Source organism: Odontomachus brunneus, unplaced genomic scaffold (genome assembly GCF_010583005.1).
Source record: "Odontomachus brunneus isolate Ranch 3 - 2012 unplaced genomic scaffold, Obru_v1 Obru_scaffold_128, whole genome shotgun sequence".
Lineage (NCBI taxonomy): Eukaryota > Metazoa > Arthropoda > Insecta > Hymenoptera > Formicidae > Odontomachus > Odontomachus brunneus.
This window is the reverse complement of record NW_022639578.1, coordinates 568,245-588,188: the sequence shown is the minus strand read 5'-3', so window position 1 is coordinate 588,188 and position 19,944 is coordinate 568,245. Positions and strand designations below refer to the sequence as shown.

The 19,944-nt window shown below is 42.5% G+C and overlaps 1 protein-coding gene across 10 annotated transcripts in view; it reads left to right on the top strand.

Annotated features, from left to right (window-relative positions):
- LOC116849895 (tensin-3) overlaps positions 1-19,944 on the top strand; it is a 245,469-nt gene that overhangs the window by 122,025 nt on the left and 103,500 nt on the right. Inside the window, exons 1-2 of one of the 10 annotated variants that reach the window (XM_032827529.1) lie at positions 5,863-6,556; positions 13,810-14,294. The exons of 7 other annotated variants lie outside the window; for them this stretch is intronic. In XM_032827529.1, coding sequence (XP_032683420.1) covers positions 14,247-14,294 — 48 coding nt within the window. In that variant the 5' untranslated portion in view covers positions 5,863-6,556; positions 13,810-14,246. Of the gene's footprint in view, positions 1-5,862; positions 6,557-13,731; positions 14,295-19,944 lie in introns of those variants that run through there. 2 more of the 10 variants (XM_032827528.1, XM_032827527.1) reach the window with 2 other exon arrangements.

The window sequence follows — 19,944 nt, the reverse complement described above, 5'->3', positions numbered from 1 at the left end:
CTCTCTCTCTCTCTCTCTCTCTCTCTCTCTCTCTCTCTCTCTCTCACACACGTGTGTTCAATACCGGGCTTCCCGTTGTTCTTCTCGACAAAAGGAAGGAATCGCATCAGAAGCGCAATACGGATGCCACGTTGGGCCGCTAAAAAATGCAAGAGCGACACGAAGTACAAAAGCAGCACGGTAACCTCGCACGGCCGTAATGCGACATGGCGGCTCGCGGATTATTTGCCGAACGATTGCGTGACACCGTCGTTGTACCGCGCTGCTGATACGCGAGCAGCACGGCGGAGCTATTAAAACTTGAGCCGTAATAACACTCGGCTCGCACGCACCTTCGGCTCCGCGTGGCGGCGATAACGTTCATGAAAATGCTGCCGCTCGACTTTACGACGCGCGATAGCGACTTAACAACCGAGACGATACGCCGAGAAAGATAGCGCGATCTGTGCTCGAAACTCGCAGAACCGACCAGCGTTCCTGCGACCCGAAGCCCCGCTTTTCTGCGACGACATAATGCCGAACAATGTCGCCGTCCGGAAGACATAGTAAGGACACCTTAAGCTTTCAGATATATATTTCGCGATTTAATCCTTTCGATCCTGTCGGGTCGTACGTGCTCCACAGTAAGTTCAAACATTTGTTTCGTGTTAGCATTGTTTACGCACCTTCCGCGCGTAATCGTATATTTTGGGACATATAGTGCATTCTGAGTCTGGTCGAGCGACTTTGAACTGCCATAACTTTGTCGAAAATCGACATTTTTTAACGCATTTCTCTTTCATAGATATGGTAAAATTTCAGCTATAAGATAACAAAATCCAAATGCAACAAAATCCAAATCTATAAACAAATTTGCGTTATTTTGAAATAAATAAAAAAAATTTTCTTATGAAACGAGAAAAATTTCTTTTTCCTTACAAAATTGAGGAAACCTGCCTAATTAAGATATTTAAGTAAAGTAAATAAAGTTTTACTGCATTGAGAGAGAAAATATGGGTGATATAACTAAAATGAATCTAAACCTAACTCTAACTTAACCCTAAAGTTCTCTTTCAGGTAGATAGTACCATTTCCTGGATCCTTTACAAAAATAAGATGAGCGACCGGACATTCTTTCATTTCTCATAGACTCAATATCGCACGCAGTTAACTTACTTCTATACATGTAACACAAGATATACGTATCTAAAATTTCGAGAAAAGCCGAAAGGGTTAAATTTCCACGACTGCTGAATTTCATTGAACGGTGGAATTTGTCGTGGAATAAATTCCGATTCCGCAGACAGAGAGAGAGAGAGAGAGAGAGAGAGAGAGAGAGAGAGACGCCATTATCCAAAGGTATTTTTTCTTTCTCGCGTACGAATTTGCTCTCCTCTGATACCGGCTCGACGATGCAAAGCACGGGCCAATCGAGATCAAGATAGACACGTCGCGACGCGTGAGCGAGCGAAATTCTCGATTAATTAAAACTCCCGCGGTCGGCGCGCCGGTTGAAAACACAGTTCGCAGCGACGCGGACTCAGGCGTAATCGGCGATTGCAGCGAGCCGACGCGACCTCGCCTCGCGGCGCGCATCTTAATTACTTTCGCAAATACAGCCCGGCCGGGAGACAAATTGCATTCCTCAGCGGGGCCGATCGGCGTGCAATTATGCGACGTCTCATAACTCAGATCTTCTTCCTCCTGGCTCCATTGTACACGGCCGTCCTTGCACAAACCGGCACCGAGACACATCGTCGATGCTCGAGAGAGTAGAGAGTCCGGCGTGCTCTCGGCGAATCTTCCCCAGTCGCGCGGAGACAGACGCGCGTATGAATTGCCTCGTGCGAACGACCTAGCATTAACCGCGCGCGGACCGCGTAGGACGCGGCCGGTGCTCCTTTTCCGCGTGGGGATATCCCGCGTACTTTTGTACGTATACGCGTACGCGGCGCACGTGGGCGTCGTGCCCACGTTCCCCGATGGGGTCTCTCTCCGTCGGTTCTCCGGAGTTCTCGGACGCTCGCCGGCAACTCTTCAACGCTCTCCGTCGACAGATCGTTGAAATCTTGACGGAAGTCTCTCGCTGTCTGCTCTCTCTCCGAGCCCCCGCGATCTCTTCTCACTTCATTTTTTCACGGTGTATTTAACACATGAGAGGGCGAGAAAATATGTCTGAGGGGAGACGGTCTTCTCGTACCGGCTGCTTAACACTGAAATGCCCGATAGAACACCATTTTAGTTGCGTTCGGCATTGTAAATCGAAGACGTCGGATTGCTCTTTTATCTCGAAGGTGCATAGAAATGAAAAAGATACGAGACCTCGTGTCTCTCTCACTTTTATGCATTTTCGAGGTAAAAGAGCAGTCCGACATTTTCGATTTACAATGCCGAACGCAGTCTTTAAAGTCTCCTTGTTGCCGTCATTTCTGTTTCTCGTGCTTTGAAATAAAAATCTCTTGTGATCTTTAATGTATACAAATTATTATTTGAGATTTTAGTTTTTGTTAATTCTGACTAATTTTATGTTTTATTATGCATGCATTCACCAGTCTTTAGGAGGAAAATATTGTAGTAAAAATAAAAATATTACAGTAAAATTTTTGTAACCCTTGGATCATACACAATTGTGACCGAAATTACTATATATTTGATTAAAAATGTTATACACGTTTGACTTTTTACTACAAGATTATATTGTAATTACTTGATATTTGATGACTTGATGTTTGAATATTTTTTATATTATATATAAGAGTAGATTTTGTTAAATTTACTATTTCTTTAGTAATTTATACTACAATTAGGACCGCAAGGAGTCAAAATGGCTGTCTTTAAAATCCAAAAGAGATTATCGTTTCCGCGCATTCAGTGTTAATCTTTCACGCGTGAACTGCTATATTCGATTAGTCCCACGATATGCACGCTATCCTTATTGATTACAGGTACTTTCTCGTGACGTGAGATCAGTTTCGTGACCTGCGTCGCCCGTGTTCGCCGTCACTCGCTTCGCTCGGTTCAAACTCCGTTTCGATTAATCATCGACAACGAAGCGCATTCTGCACGAGATCGATTGTCAAATTCTATTTTTGTGTCTCTCGATCACCAGTACCTCGATTCATTTTTAGACATGGCCGCCGTCATACTCGGAGAGGCCCTAATTGGCGCAGATAAGGCGCGATAACCGAGCGACGGTCATGCTAATCGCGCGGATCGCGTTACGTAAGATCCGACTGTTACCTGGATAAGATATTCAGCGATTTTCTGTCATCGCTATTACGAATATGAAGCTTCAACGAGACGCAATAGGCGGACGACTGCATTCGCCGTAATAGACTCGTTGTTCGGCCGCGCACGTGACGCTCATATGTATAAAGCCGGCGCGCGCGAGATTAGTCGCGCCGATAAACGGATTAATTAAATCCCGAATTGCGGTAAAATGCGCGCGCTCCGGCCCTAATTAACTCGGCCCGCTTAAGATTGCGATCACGCGGGATTGCCTCTCTTGTGTCTCCCATACAACGCGCGATATTTCTCCGGCTGTTATCTCCACCGATATCCCCGTTGACGCCTTAACGTGCGACGAATCGCACATCCGATTCATTGCGTAAGCGTAGCCGGCATGTATCTAACTACTGCGTCGCGGCAATAAACGCGGGTCTCTTGGGTCCATAAATCTTAGCGGCATTGTAAAACGCGTTGATCGTGTTTTCGTGCTTCACGGAGAAACACTTTTGAAGAAAGCTCCGACGAATTAATATTTACCGACGTCTGTGAATTTTTAAAACGTCCCGAATAATTCGCTTCTGTGATAAGAATGATAACATTGGAAAAACAAATTTTTTATTCAACACACTATATATATATATATATATATATATATATATATATATATATATATGTATGTATATATATATACACAAAAGTAACAGAATTTTCTGAGTAATATAAAAGTTATTTTCAAAAAATGCTTTTCAGATCTTTATTTTGAAGGTGAATAATCTCAGCAGAAGTATGTTATAAGAAGAAATTATATGTGAACTTATGGGGTTATTTTCATCCAATCTACACTCCTAGGAGAGAGAGAGAGATTGTATAGAGAAAAATATCATTCTCTACTACTAAGATAACCAATTACTCAATTTACTTTCCTTGTTTCAAACAACAGTTATCTTCAACAAACAATATTTTCAAACAACAGTTATCTTCAACAAACAATATTTTCTTGATAAAAATCTTAAAATATACTCATTACGAATTTTAGATAAGCTCATTATCATGCACTCAAAACAAGAATATTTTAGATAATTCTCTTTACAAGAATATTATAAAATTTTCTCGAAGAAAAAATTACTTCGACTCTATTTTTGTTTTAATTTAATATTCTTGATTGAAATATTGGATTTGGGATTTATAATGTATCTTGAATAAATCTGTTACTTACGATAAACTTACGATAAATTTGCAAATATATAAACTTATGAAATACTTGAAAAACAAGTGCGTTAATATATTTCTGTGTGTTCTTGCCTTTACTGAGAGATGTATGTATGTAGTTTCGAGTTTATATTAAGAGAGATGTTATGTTGAAGATTAAATATTAACCAGTGGAGACAAGTTCATGCCATAATGTGTGGAAATGGTATCGATCTGAATGCGATATTGGATTGTGCTTAATCAGATTAGTTCCGCGAATGTCATCAGTTTAAACGTATACCGCCGTGCAACTTCGTCGGTCTTGTAGACTTGGACGATGATCAAGTAGTAGCGCTATTTAACAGTGAATGAGGAAACACTTCTGCTATCGTCACTGTTGCAATTTGTCGCACTACAACTCCGGCGAGCGTTCTTATTGGATACGCGAATACAGAACGCGCGGCCTTCATCGTCGTTACTGCAGCAAACTGCGGATACACTCGCGCGAGGGTCTACAATCACCAGACTTAAACTTTATGAATATGACTCACACGAATAATAATTATTGTCATAATTATGGTTTCAATATATGGTAACGTTGATACAAGCCCAGGCTCATAATAAAACTGACACACTAAAGCTGACTCACTGTAATAAATTTCTGTGAAAGATTTGTAGCTACTTTCATAGCCGCTGCTCAAATAATTTCCCAGTTTTTTTTGTACTTATCAATGTGCAATTATTTTTCTAGTGAAAACATACGATAATAAAAGTACACAGAGATAATATTATAGTAAAAGTTACGCTAAAATTGCATCTTCGTGCACAGAGTTTTCTATAAAACTAGATTTGTTGTAATTTCCACTACAACATTTTCTCCGTGTATCGCTGATTTTTTTTTCGAAGCTTTAGAAACTGAACCAATGTCTCAAGGAGCTAATCTATCCAATTGGCCTCGGGCCAGCTCGCTCGCGTGTCCACGCTCGGCTTAGCAGAAGAAAATTAATCGAATATGATCTATAATGATCTTCCCGGATGTGTTCAGTGAATCATACGACAGTGACCGCACGTAGCACCAACATTATTTATAGAACTGCGTTCGCGCAGTTCGCGCAACCTCGATCATACGTCGATCATCGGCGGCATCGAGCCTGCTTCCCTCTTCGGAACGTCCACCCTACAGCCGAGATAAATTCACACCAGACCGGTGACGTTCGATCGATCATCCCGTTCGCACGGCTCGCTGGCCACAGGGAATGCTCGAAATTGAGAAAGAAGCTCGATACTCCTCTTCCAATGACCCTTAACAGACATCGCTGTTGCAAGGCAGCTTTTTTTTACCTCTTTCCCGTCGACACTCGCCGACAGCTTCGCTCCCCCGCGCGCCGCAAGTATCGGTTACGTAAGCGCACGCGGAGACCGCGTCGTTGCAGCTGCAGTACCCCGTTGCAGTTTCCACCGCGGTCCCCACTCTCGACGACGACTGTACGACGTGTCGGTGCGACGCGAAGACGAAGAGCATGCCGAGGTCCTCGTGGTGAACGGCACATGCGACGCACGTCTCCTGGTGACTCGTGAGCGCGGATCGCGCTGTGTGCGCGCAACAGCGAATCAGTCGACGTACGTACACACGTGTGAACGCACGTACCGAGGAACGTACGTACCGCGGACGTGGGTGAGAAACGACGCAACGAGGATGCCTTTACGTGCGTTGCTTCTCACCGAGATAGCAAAATCCAGCGGGCTCTGAGAGGATCCAAAGATCCGTCTGGGAGCCGCAGGACCGACCCCCACTCTGAGAAAAAGAAAACATTTGAAAATTTCTTCGTGGAATATAAAAGTTATTTCTGTGGAATAGACTCTTACCTCACAAATTCGAGTTTTCAAGCATTCTTTTCTCAGTGCGCGACAGTGGAGTCGCAGAGGGATTTTTTAGTTCGCGCAATTCGCTGTTCAATAGCCGGAAGATTTTTCCCAGAGATGAATCGCTGAATCATGTCAACATCCGACGAACAGCTGACCGTACTGTGCGATTTGTGTTTGTTGTGGAGAAGCTGTGAAACTGAATGAGAGATTTCCGGAGTATGTTCTGTGTGTAGTTTGCGTTAGTGCACGCGCGAGTGTGAATCACATTCTCGGGAATTTTTTTCCTTTCTTCCAGGTGAATCTGTGTTTTATAGTCGAAGGTTTAAAAATAGCTTCTAAACATTTGGGTTACTGTTTCATCTCGCAGTCAGTTGAATTTTAACGTCGTTATGTAATCCGGAATGAGTCATCGTGCCTGTGCCCTCAATATCACTTGATATTGACTTAAATTAGTGGAAATTTTCAACCATTATACACAGGAATATCTCGATAACTATCACTTACGCCGTCATTATATATAACGCATTATTATATCCTAATGTGCCAAAATTTCTTCATAAATAAAGAAAATTAACAATGATATATAAAAAAAATATGCGTGACACCGTAAAAACTACTTATTATATATATATATATATATAACTCAAAGTTATTTAATTAAAAATAACCCGCAATAAAATCGATTCCGAGATTAATCCATTATTTGAATATGCGTATTGACATGCACATTGCGACTTCCAGAGCCGCATAATAAGCCGCATAATAAATATCAAACTCGCAATAAAGTTCGAAAGATCAAAAGATCACATAAGTGCATTTCTCACGGGCGTTATTTTGTCGAGTCACTTTATAAAAATATCTTCGGTAAACATTTGCAAATGAATTTCTTCTATTCAACACAAACGCGAGGTGCATATACGTCATGCGCGATTGCAGGTGCGCGACGTGAAACCGCAAAAAAATAATATAAGCGCGCAGATATTTATATAGCTGTCGCTAGATACGGCGTTAGATAACTGCCTGCTGACTTACGCGCGTGGTACGATGAGAACTTGGGGAATTAATCGAAAATACACAACTCGATTATGCTGGTTATCGACCAGCGGAATTATGCATTCAGCCATACTTCAATGCTGATGCGTAGCAGACGCGTGGGTGGCGGTCTTGAATTACTATTGAAAGACGTGTTACGAGGAAGTTATCGGCTCACGAAACTGGCTTACCAGGCTTCTAAGTTTAATTACAGATCACGGAATAACTTTCGCCGTTATTTGGAGCGCTGTGCCTTTTTCCCGAATTTAACATTTAGTACTGAAGCTTTGAAATGTAATAGTGTTTTCTCGTTGCGCACAGTTAGTTAAAAATAATTATGCGAGGAAAGGTGGGATTTCATTCAACGGAAGATATCCAATTAAACGTCTTGCTTAATGCATCAAGCGGATTTAGATGCGTATTTTTCTCACGCGTTATCTCAACATTCTGGAAAGCTGATGATTTTGCCGTGACAGTGTTTCACATGGAGGGAAAGTACAGGGGCTTCTTTATTCGCGTCTCTCTTTCCGCGTGATCATTCTCACGTGTTTCAGCGACACGTAGCGCAACTTGGTAGCGATGCGTGAGAGTGATGATTGTTTGCTTATCTTACGTCATTGGCAGCACTACCTGCCATTATATAATGGAGATAATAACGATAATAACGATAATGGCGACGATAACGATGTAAATTTCACTGGAAAATGTTTCCCATTGAGCACTCACGGTATTGCACGTGTCAGATTTGGAGTACCGTTTTGTACAGAATATATATCGCTCCATATACATACATATATATATATATATATATATATATATATATATATATATATATACCGCGCTCGTCTGACCTTTCTGCGCCGCTAGAGTCATCAATTGACCTTTTCGTTACCAATGTCCCGGTGAAACGTGATACTGCTGGGACAATAACGACCCATATACAACATCCATCGGGATGCAGATTCGTGCCGCGAAACGTAAATGTTCGACGAACCTATCATTCTTGCAATAAAGGATACAATAAACGGACGCAATTGACATTCGTTCACGACCTCTCACTTATTGTAACGTCTGTATTTAAGAAAAATAAAAAGTAAATGACAAGTGTTTTCTCATTCAATACGTAAACACGTTTGCGAGAGCACGAAAGGTCCCTTAGAATTTATCATTTCTCTTTGTTTGTAAAACTCGATTAACTCCGCTTACCGTCAGATTCATTAATGCAAACAATCTCAAAACTGATGTTATCTCCGCCACGTTATGATTTTAACATGCATCGTCGCCTTTTGCTGAGACTTGGACGATAATCTCGTAGGATTAAACCGCTGTAGCACTTTGTCCCGTCATGTCGCGTCGTGTCTCGCGATAGAATCGACATTCGCATTTAAATATGAGAACACGATATATTTCATTCCCTCTCTCTCGCGCGCGCGAACTGTCATGTCGCGCGCCTCGTCGCGTCGCAATAGTGAAAATCCCCGTTTATTGTTGGCTCCGGTAACGTCGCGTGCACATACATTCGTACTCGTAAAAGGCCGATAGCACACCGTGAGAAACGATACCCAAGGTGTAGTATCCTTCGGCCGATGCTCGCGAAACGTGCGCGGCCCGATAGCTTAAAGAGGAGACTTCGTAGCACGAGCACGAAGCGGAGCAGACATGTAACCTGAATTTCTTTCGCGAACAAACGGCGACAGCGGCAACGGCCGCGCACAGCTGGGCTCAGAGAGCCGACGTGGACGCTGTGGTTTTGCTCCGATCTCTCCCACCCGGATCCGTGTTTGTTCAGAAAACGGAAAGCTGTCGTTAGCAATTTTTGTTCCAACGATGAGCGATATATCGGGCTCATCGGCGTTATCCGACATCATAAAGTGCCTCGGATTCTAAAATTTTTCTCTCTTCTTTTTACAACCCTCACACATGACACATATACTTTGGATACCTTACTCAAATACACTGAGATCGTTTATTTCTGTTTTCATTTATTTACATCCCGTAAAAGTACTAACAAAAATCTATAAAAATTAATAAATAATACTTTCAAATCTCTATAGAATAGAATTATGTGCAGAGATAATCGCAAATATTTACTTCAATATTTCGTTGTATTGCAAGTATAAAGAGAAATGCGATGAAAACATGAGTTTACATAAAAGCCTTTGTAATTTTTCTGAAAATGATTTTAAAAAATTATGTTCTTTTTCAAAAAAACGATTAAAATCAATAATAGTTTCAACTTTCTACAATATTGGTCTATTATAATCCGAATTTTATTAAAATTATTACAAAGATTAACTGTACTTGAATTTTTTCACGTATAATATAGCCAAAAATAAATAAGCTAATTAAATAAAACTTCTATGTGTTATATTTAATGTAAAGAAAAACGCGAAATACTTTTATTTTACACTTTGACACCTCTTAATCCGACACATTTGGGTCAAAAACGACCCGCTTTTGCAACTTTGTCGTTTTGTTACGTAACAGACAATATTGAAACGGCTCAATGGTATTTAAACCTCATATTTTTACCAACTATAACTTTTTTTAACGAGTGAACCAAAAGTTCTCATTTCACTAATTTGCAAATAATACCAAATTTTAAAAATCGAATAGAACCGAAAATGGTTTCAACGTGCCAGATATTATAATTTATACCATTCTCCCTAAATATTCAAACATCTTTCCAATTTTCAACTCGTCTCTCTCGAGTTTAATTTTCAAATAAAAATTACGTCTTTCTGTTAAACAAAAAGTTTCTTCCGCTGCAATTTAAATCTTTGAAATTTTGCCAATATTCGGTTTGTTTTAGGAGGACGATCAATTTTTTCCGACACAGACACTACGTGAAACACAAAACCGTCTCTTTCCCTTGTCACACGCGGGAAACTGAAAGCATACGCAGTTTTTTTATTGAGTTATTTGCGTTCGAAAATATTTCTCTCGGCGGTACCGGTATACAATCGGGAAGAAGAAAAAGAGAGAAAAAGAGAGAAGGAGAGGGGAGAGAAGAGAGAGTCCAGGTTTACAATACGCTCGGTCGGCGAGAAAAAAGGCGCGTTCCGCTGTTAAATCGGAGCTGTACAAATGTCGGGGTTTCGTTGCTGGTATAATCTCGATCTCGCGCGAGCGCGCGAGGTCGTTTATCCTCCCCGAAGCGATGCCGCGGAAGAGAGGGAACGAGACGTCCGGTCTCGCTCACCCTCTCACGCGGTCTACTACGTCCGTCCGTACGTCCGTCTGTCCGTGCTTTAAAGCGCACTGGCCGTCGGAGGATCAAATGCAGGCAACAGACAGCCCTCTCACCGACATATTAGAGGAACGCGGTCTAGACACACGGGGACTTTTAACGCTCTCTCCCCTCGATTGTCTAACGCACTGGGACCGGTGACAGATAAATGCGGGGGTCGAGTCATCTTGTCGGAGGATCTCTGACGTGCCGCGGCGACGATGACGGGTCTTAGATATTAGCCAGATAGGTCGCTTGAATAGCGGGCTTCGCGGGAGGTGTTTATGTCGGGGTAAACATATCGTTAGTTATTACAGACGCGCAATGTTCCAACGAGACGGAGAGATTATCTCGCTACGCTGCCTTCGGAATAGTGTTCCCAGAAGACAGAGTCTAGCCACTTGCCCCTCAAAATGGCGTGTACAAAATTGTGTGGGGGGGATGATCAGGAAAAACGTGCTCCAAGTTACTTTCTTCATCATTTTGTACTATAATTCTAATAAACTTTGGTGCTTCAAGTTCTTATTATCACAAAAATTGTAATTAAGGTTATTATGTAATCAACAGCGACCTATTTAACATAAAATGAAAGTGTTGAGAATTATATCCTTTCTTCAGAAAAGTGAAATCCGCAAGCAAGTTGGTTTGTAACCTCACGATATAATTACATATAGTAATTCAATATATTTCTCTCGACCATGTAGTACAAGTGAGAACTATAGAAAACATGGACGAAATATGCAAACAAATATAAAAGACTGACTACATTAGATTTGGTTTCCGGGTTTGAGCCGCGTGGATTCATCTTTGTTTGATTCCAACGTTTCGCGAACATTTCAGTCCGCTTCATCAAGGAGGAACGACTACATTCATATGTGCAAAATTGGATTCTTTAGTACATACTTTTGGTGGACATTTTGCATAAACGAAATTTAGGGAGTTATTAGTTCAATAATATATAGAAGTCGGTGGACCAATCTCTATCGTCTTGCGATACTACCTTCAAACAGCTGGAGTAACATCTTTCCGAATGTAACGGACGTGCAGTGTCATTTACGCGCAACGAAGGATAGGCGGATAGGTCAGTTTAGAGTTCCTCCAGTCAAAGTCAAGACACTGTCCGCCATTTGTAGAGTAGAACTGAATGAGTGAGTGAGAGAGAGAGGGAAAAACTACAATGTGTTTCATCATTTCAGTCTTAAAGCTTCTCTCTCCCTCCTGCTAGAGTTTTTCTTTCTCACTCTTATTACGTTTCACCCCTAAAAATGGCGGACAGGATGCAGACCAATCAGAAATCATCACGCTTTGTCCTAACTGTGACTAGAGGAACTCCATGTCGGTTAAATGCGCCGGACGCGAACGGTAATCTGTCCAGTCATTCGAAACACAGCGTCGACGAACGCTACGCTTGTGATTTTGCGCTGGCTAAAGAGATGTAAACGAAATTGCGGGCCACAGTCGCCGTTACGAGCGGCGACGCGAACGAAGCGTCCGTCGTAATGCGCGGGCGAATTCCCGCAGGAAACGGCGACTTTTACTATTATCATTACCATTACGGCGTAACTCATAACTCGCATTTATCTATGCGCGGTAGTGCGCAGGCCGGGGAACATTTATTAGCGGGCGATCGGCCGGCCGCTGGGAACCTCAGCGGAACTCGTCGACTGAACATTTTCGCATTAACATTAGCTCGCGAGATTAATGGCACGCGGAAATCCTCGCGGCGTCCTGAAAAGAAGCGGGGAGATCGTAATCGGCCAGATACGAGACCGCGTGTCGTGGGAGAACATCGCGCCGTCGCCGTTCTCCGCCGTTGTCAACCCGCTTGAAACCGCGCGCACTTTATGCACTCCGATATCGTCGATATAGTCGTGCGAAATCCAGTATGCACTCGGATCGCGATACGAAAGTGCGAGTGCGCCGCTCGTGGTGGAAGGGCAACGAGCACTCGGTAATTCGGCGTGGCCGGCGAAACCAGTTACGTTTCACGGATGAGAGCTCGAAAATGGTGATTTTTCCCGCAGGCTAAGTGCTCGAACTCGTAAAACCGTTACAGTTCGTAGCGAGGATGATCCTCTGCGTCTTTTTTTCCTTTTCCTTCTTTCGCATTTCGATTCTCAATGGTGCAAATATTGTCCGATTAAAAGAGGTAGCTCCGTAAAAAGAGCACTTTTGTTGTTTTAAGTTATATTTTCACACACTTACTCTCTTAAAGTGAGTCCGTAAAAACGAGAGTGTTTCATCGATTTTCAGTGGAAACACTGCCACTTTACTGCTCCCTCTCATCACTGAATAAATATAATCTTATTCTTAAATCTCTTTTTGTCCAATGGAAGTAAAGTAAAATTTCACTACAAAATCTATAGTACACAAATTCATTACACACTGTGCAAAATGCAATTTTCCGCTTTTGTATCAATGAAATTATTGAGTTTCCATGCGATTTGTATGCAATAATACTGGGTATGTTTGCAAACTGCATCAATAATAGAGACAGTCGCTGCCATTGACTGATTCTTTCTACGAGATTTTATTGATTTGCAATGCCAATTGCAACCAGTACAATTGAAACACCAATTATAAATATAGTATTTTAGTGAAAAATATACTGATTGTAACTTTAGAGAATACCGATGTTTTGTCGCAAAATGAATAATAATAACGCACCAATGGAATCGTTCGATTTTTTTTTCATAGAATGGACCTTTTGTCTGCGAAAGAAATGATGGAAGAGTATTCACAAACAGTATTCGCAAAGTCGTGGGATCCCTTTATTTCGAATGGGAGATATTTCAAATGTCGGTATGCGGCTCGCGGCGAGCGAACACGTGAGACGAATTGATGTCGCTTTCAAAGTTCTTGAAAGGATTTCGCGGTTTATCGACGAAGTCACGCGAATTCGAGGCGTGGATTTGTACGTTGAAGTCGGGACGCGAGGGAAATAACGCGGCGGGTTTGCCGAATGGGTCAATAAATCTCCGTACTGAACGTACCATCCAGCCGTAAGCGTTGTCAGTGTTTAAATACGCGGACATCCGAGTTCAGTAATTATCGAGGTAGATCCTGTGTATTAAATTATTTTTTTAGGAGAAATATTCACAGCTTATGCGCGCAGGTCATTATATAAATAATTAACAAATTACGATATTCCATTAATCAAATTACGATATTCCGATAACCATTCGTAATTTTCTTCAATAATAACGCAGATTATCCAATTATTTGCTAAGTACGAAGTGTCGACGAAACCGATAAAAAAATCTAAACCAATGTGTCACGTGCCAAAGTGATTTTACACGAGCTGCACTCGAAGTGCACTCTCCAGCTGAGTGGAGGATGAGCAAGCGGCGATGAATGATGGACCGACGTGACCGGCTGTTGCTGCGACGACAACGACGACGACGACGACGACGACGTTCCCGACGACGACGGGGTGTGCAAAACCAGCCGCGCGCCGTCGTGGCCATTATCGCGCGACCTTCTCTTGCGTTTCGCGCGTCATCAACTATTTGTGTCTAAGAGCGGACGGCGCGTTTCGAGAGCATCCGCAGAAACGGGGGAGAACGGGCCTGGCTCGTGACATTTGAAGAAGCGAAGGGAAACGCGACCTCTCCGCGTCCACCTCGTCCTCTTCTTCTTCGACTCTTCTTCTTGCTCGGTCTCTTCCGCGCGGTGCCGAGATAAAGAGACGTCGGGGAAGTTCGACGCGAGGAATGCCCGCGGGATGAAGGCCAAGATACCTCGGAAAGAACTGGACGACCTCTTCGACGAGGTACGCGGTAAGATCGTTCGATAAGAGATGCGCGCGCACGAACCCAAAGAGACTTCAATTCGGCGCGATCGCCACGGCGCAGCCGCACCTCGCGATTTTTGCGATCGCGCGATTAGTCCGGCGCGCGTTCAGCATCGCGGCGAGTAGACCCCGAGCCGATTGGCATGCCAACACCTCGTCCGCACGTCAAGCGTGTTTAATTTTAATGACGCGGGAATAATAAGCACGCCATGACGCGGCCCTCGAGAGAAAGAGGAGGAGGAGGAGGAGGAGAGACCAAGAGAATGATATGAAATTTTTTCCCGATCTAACAAGGATTTCGCTTTGCACTTTATCGAAGCTCTTATTGACTGACAATCGGAAAATTAAGGGGAGGTTCTGGTTTAAATAGCCGTGGAAATGAGATGTCTTTATGAATTGTTTTTCAAAGTAACGTAATAAAGACATCAGTACACGGCTTAAACCATATTATATTACCAGATTTCGCTGAGCGCGAAAGTCGAGATTTAATAAAATAGCGACACTTGGAAAAATTGCAAGTCACTTTTCTCTTTTTTCTTTCTTATTTAGTATCTCATGAAAAAGTATTAATTTTGGAAATTTTTCAAAGAAATTTACGTTCGTCCTTCTTTCTATCAAATTTAATATATCTTAAATTTTTCATTTGCTCCAGTTTATTACACGAGTTATAATGTTACCCACCAGTTAAAGACGTCCGGCGACACTGTGCTCAACACAAGAAACCTCAACACGGAATTTCAATTTTAGTAATTTTTTTATAGTTCAAACAGCGATAAATGATATAGTCAATACACTATATTAATATCCTTACTCATTTTTTCAAAGAAAATTCAGGACAATTTTTTACTTTCGGCTATTTATAAAGCGGAACCTCTCCGCAAATTCTTTGGAAAAAATAAAATGAAAATTCTGCTGCAATTCCTCAAATTGCCAATAACTAAATCGCTGACGTGATATCAGTTCGACTATGGGAAAAATTTTGGGGACGGCAGCGCGCATACATTCTTTCGAATACGTCGACAATGCAAAAAGCGTGATGCTGTGAGATACAAAATGCGACAACGAGATCCGCCATGGTTCCGCTTCGCGGCGCGTTTCGAATTACAAAAAAATTCCAAGAACACCCGATGCACCCGCAAAACCTCAACTAGAAACACGGCATGTCGTCTCGATTGTCGGGTAACGTTGCCCGCCGCGCTCGATATACATCGCCATGCAACTCTCGCGCGCGCGCGTGCGCACGCGCTCGTTTCCACGCTCTGACGGACACTCGATCCTGAAAAATTTTGCCAAGCGTTTAATCCACGAGAGAGGAGCAGGACGACGCCGCGTGCAAGCAAGATGACGTCGATGCTCGCGGCGGCGGCAGCGGCGGCGGCAGCGTCGCACCGCGGCCCTCCCGCGGATAGGAGGAAACAAAAAGCGGAACTGCATCGTGTACCTGTGGCATTACCGCGATGCAATCAATTTCCGCCGCGTGCTCGAGTCAGCCGCGCGTGTTCGCGCAGGGATTACATGATAGATAACGGTCGATCTTATCGAGCGATCGCGATAGTCCTGCCGCCCCCTCTCTCTTTCTTTCTCTGTCTTTCTATCTCTCTCTCCCTCTCTCTCTCTCTCTCCCGCTCTTTAACAGAATAAAGTGTAAAAAAAAAAGAAAAAAATGATCCATCGATAACGTGAAAAATCTTTTCTGTCCGGTGACAGGCGATGCAAATTGTCGTCGTGATAATTATTATTCCACACATATATCACGAAAATCTATACATAATGTATTAATAAAATTTAAAGGTCACCGCAGAATTATTCATTGAATTAATGTATACGATATTTTATACCGTCGCTTATTTTCTTGCGCCATCGATGATGCTGCGAATTTACGAGGATTCGGTAGCACGTAAGCGGAAATCAATTTGGTATTCGCGGATTTTGCACGCTACCTTGACCCTCCACGTACAATGTTCGGTCTGTGAGACCCGAGAGAATATCCGATCGCTCACCAACCCTCGTGAAGAAGAAAGGGCGGAGCTTTGTGTTGCAGAAAATGGATTGCATTTCGAACATGTTCCGAGAGAGAGAGAGAGAGAGAGACAGAGAAAGAGAGAAAGAGAAAGATCCTAATAATTATTCATTACATTATATTCCAAACCGTACCTCCCCTGTCTATATTTATACTATTAGACATTAGTAAAAATTATATGATGAAAGAATTACTGTCGAATTTGTTTTAATCGTTTTTACAATACTGTGAATAAAAAGGACATGGCTCCTTTGAAAAAAGTAAAGATGACTTTTTTATAAAAAAGAATGTTTCCGAAATTTTTATTGTTGTACCATATTGCCACTTAAAAACTCTGATTTATTACGTTTAGAACTTTTTCGATTATTGTAACTGGTGAAAATATAGTGGATATCATTACGGGGTAAACACATCCTGAATATATATCTCTGGAAAAAGGATGTGTCTAAAAATATTGATTTTCAACACAAAGTTATGTACATGACAGTTAAAATCTGACAGAGGCAGATTGCGCTGTATGTCCCCAAAAATATGATTGCACGCGGAGGGTTAGAAACGTGGAGACGTCAGTATCAGGGTTTGTGGCGAGAGACTGTGCGATTAGACGCACACAATACCATTCCGCGAAAGAACGTACGTGCTGGAGGACCATGCGTCGAGTAAATGAATTTAACAGGCCGCAATGTAAAGAGCTGAATTTTCGCTACGTCACAATGTACGAACTGCACGCTTCATTACGGACAACAGCGTCGGAAGAGTTTCGTTTCGCAACATTACGCTTTATCTGCTTTAAATCGCGATTTAACCGAAGCGCCATTAAACCGCGCCTTTGTTTACGATGAAAACGATCGCGCCCCGCACGCGTTCCGCAGCACCGTATCCGGTAGTCGACCTCCTCCGCGTAGATCCTCCTCCCGATCGCTACGTGAATGCCACGGACGTATCTGACGATCTCGATCGTGCTGGATCACTCTCGGCGCGGAGCCATGAAAGATGGAGGCTAAATCACCGCGGTCCGTTAGTCTCGATCGCGGACGTTTATGTGAGCTCGTACGATCGTACGGCACGACACGCACACGAGCGCGTCCTCATTCGATCCCTCACACCTTACGTGTGTCATGAGCGCGTCTCTCTCTCTCTGTTTCTTCCTCGAGCATATACATACACACGGGGTAGCTTACAACATAAATTTCCTCGTCGTCGTGTTCGATTGCCGCGCCAAATCGATTTTTAGCGTTTCCTCAAGAAATTCCACGTGCGATATCAATTATCGCGCATATCGTATACAATTATACTCAACGCGTTGATTACTATTTTGATTTTCATCGATTACACGGAAGCTTAACCCTTCAGCTACGGCGTCTTCTAACAAAAAGTTATCTTACGAATAAATCGAAAAGAGTAATAAAACTCGACACTAGTGATAAAGTATATATAACACATAACGATAATAACAGTATAGCTCATTTAATAATAAAAAAAGTGTTATTTCGAACGAAATTTACTTGACATATAGACAAGTACTAAAGGCGGGAAATCTCCTAAAAGTACATAAATTAGACGAAAATAACCCCATAAAATCAGATAAAATTTTTCCCTACAACGCACCCCTGCCGAGATACTTATCTCAAGATTTGAAAAGCATTATCTAAAAACAATTTTTGCATTGTTTAGCAAATTATGATAATCTTAATATCATTTCTACAGTAAATGAAGGTCGCTAGAATAGAGATTTATCTAGAATAAACAAATTATCACAATCTACTAATAAAGATTATTACAATTTGCCAAGCAATATGAAAATCATTTTGAAAAATTAATTTTTTAAATCCTAACTTTAGAGGCGAATATCTTAGCAAGCATTACAGTTAGGTGCATTGCAGATAAAAACCTTATTTAAATCTTTTATTTAAACTTAGAGGATTATTTTTACGCGATCTATACGTCCCTAGGAGATTGCCCACGAGATTTATTGAAATACCCCGCTCTCGTAAATAAAGAACTGCTTTCATACATACGGAATTGCCGTGAATAAAAAAAGGTACAATTTATATAATCTATCAATCCAGCCCAATTACTAAAGATCCGATGAATAAATATAATTCGAGATGCGAATATCTTTTACTTCGTTCCATCGACTTCTTATCGGCCGTGCCGCCAAGATTTCACGCAGATGCAGAGTTAATGAAATTTTATACGAAACTTGATAAGACACGGCAGTATCGTGATGTCAGTCATCGGTAACCACCACGCGGCATTCAATCGCATATCGGTAATTACAAACGCCCACTCTTGATCAGCGGTATCGTGTCACGAACTGAACATTCCCGAGCGTTTTACGGAAGAGTTTCGCAGCCACCGTATGCGCGCGTACAAATAGTCGACTGTTCCGCTGATCCATTCCGCGAGTGTCACTTTGACCGACACGTGCACGCGGCCGCAGATTTAATACCACGCGATGCGCGTCTGTGCGGTAAGACTCCCAAAAAATGCATCCTTTAATCGCCGCGGCAATCTTACGGGAGATTACACGGCGCGACGTGAGATATTATTATATACAATGTGGCCGCGATTACGAAGGGAACGCTGTGGCGGATGTAAATTAGCCTCATTTTCCTCGCGAAATTAATTCTGAGGCCGTGGCAATCGAGCACGCCGATTTGACACGGATGAAAAATTTTAGATTGACTCCACGTAATTCCGCCGGGGCCAGCACGGGCCCGGCTCGCGAACATTTGAGCCTTTGAAAGGCTGCGTGCGGACGAGCGCGAGCGTGCACGCGCGATCGGCACGGCCCGCGTTTCGGGCTCGTGCGAGATTCCACTTTATGTGTACGGCCGCTATTATACTCCCCCGACGCTAATTGCTATTACGGCGAGGCGTTGCATAAGTGCAATTATCGCATCCACGAGCGACTCCTCCGTTCCTGGAGTATCGTAAGCGCGCACGCGATCTTTTCTAGTTCGACCGTGGGGTCTACGAACTCTCGCGCACAGCCGTTAGCTCGTTTCATTTGGTCAATCGTTGTGGAATCGTTGATCACGATCAGATACGTGTGTTACCGATGTGAACGGTCAACACACACATTTCCTCGTGAATGGCAGATATTTATTTATTTTTAAAATTTCTTAGGGTGGAATCTCACTCAAAACGAGCGAACAGCTATTGCAATTTCACTCAAAGTGATATAATGAAAACACTCTGCCATCCAAAATCGCAGGGGTGAATGTTTCGCTTAAGCTCGGAGTCGGACTTCATATGAGCAAATGCTTCAATCCATTAGAGTAAATATGTTCCTGCGACAGTAAAGTACATCAGATTCGCTTTTCAATTTCCAGTGAGAATATTCACTCGACAATTTAGATCCATATTAATGTTACTTGAAATTGTTCTTGACATTGTTACTTGAAATTGTTTTCAAGTAAGATACTCAGATTTAATTTCAGAATTAGATGAAGATTTTTCAGTTGAACCCCAGTTACAAAAAAAAAATATATATATATATATATATATACAGGGTGTCTCACACTCTCCTCCGGGCATTTTGTGGGGACGTAGAATAGATTGAGGTGAACATAAAAGTCCTATACCGTTTTGCGATATTCGCAA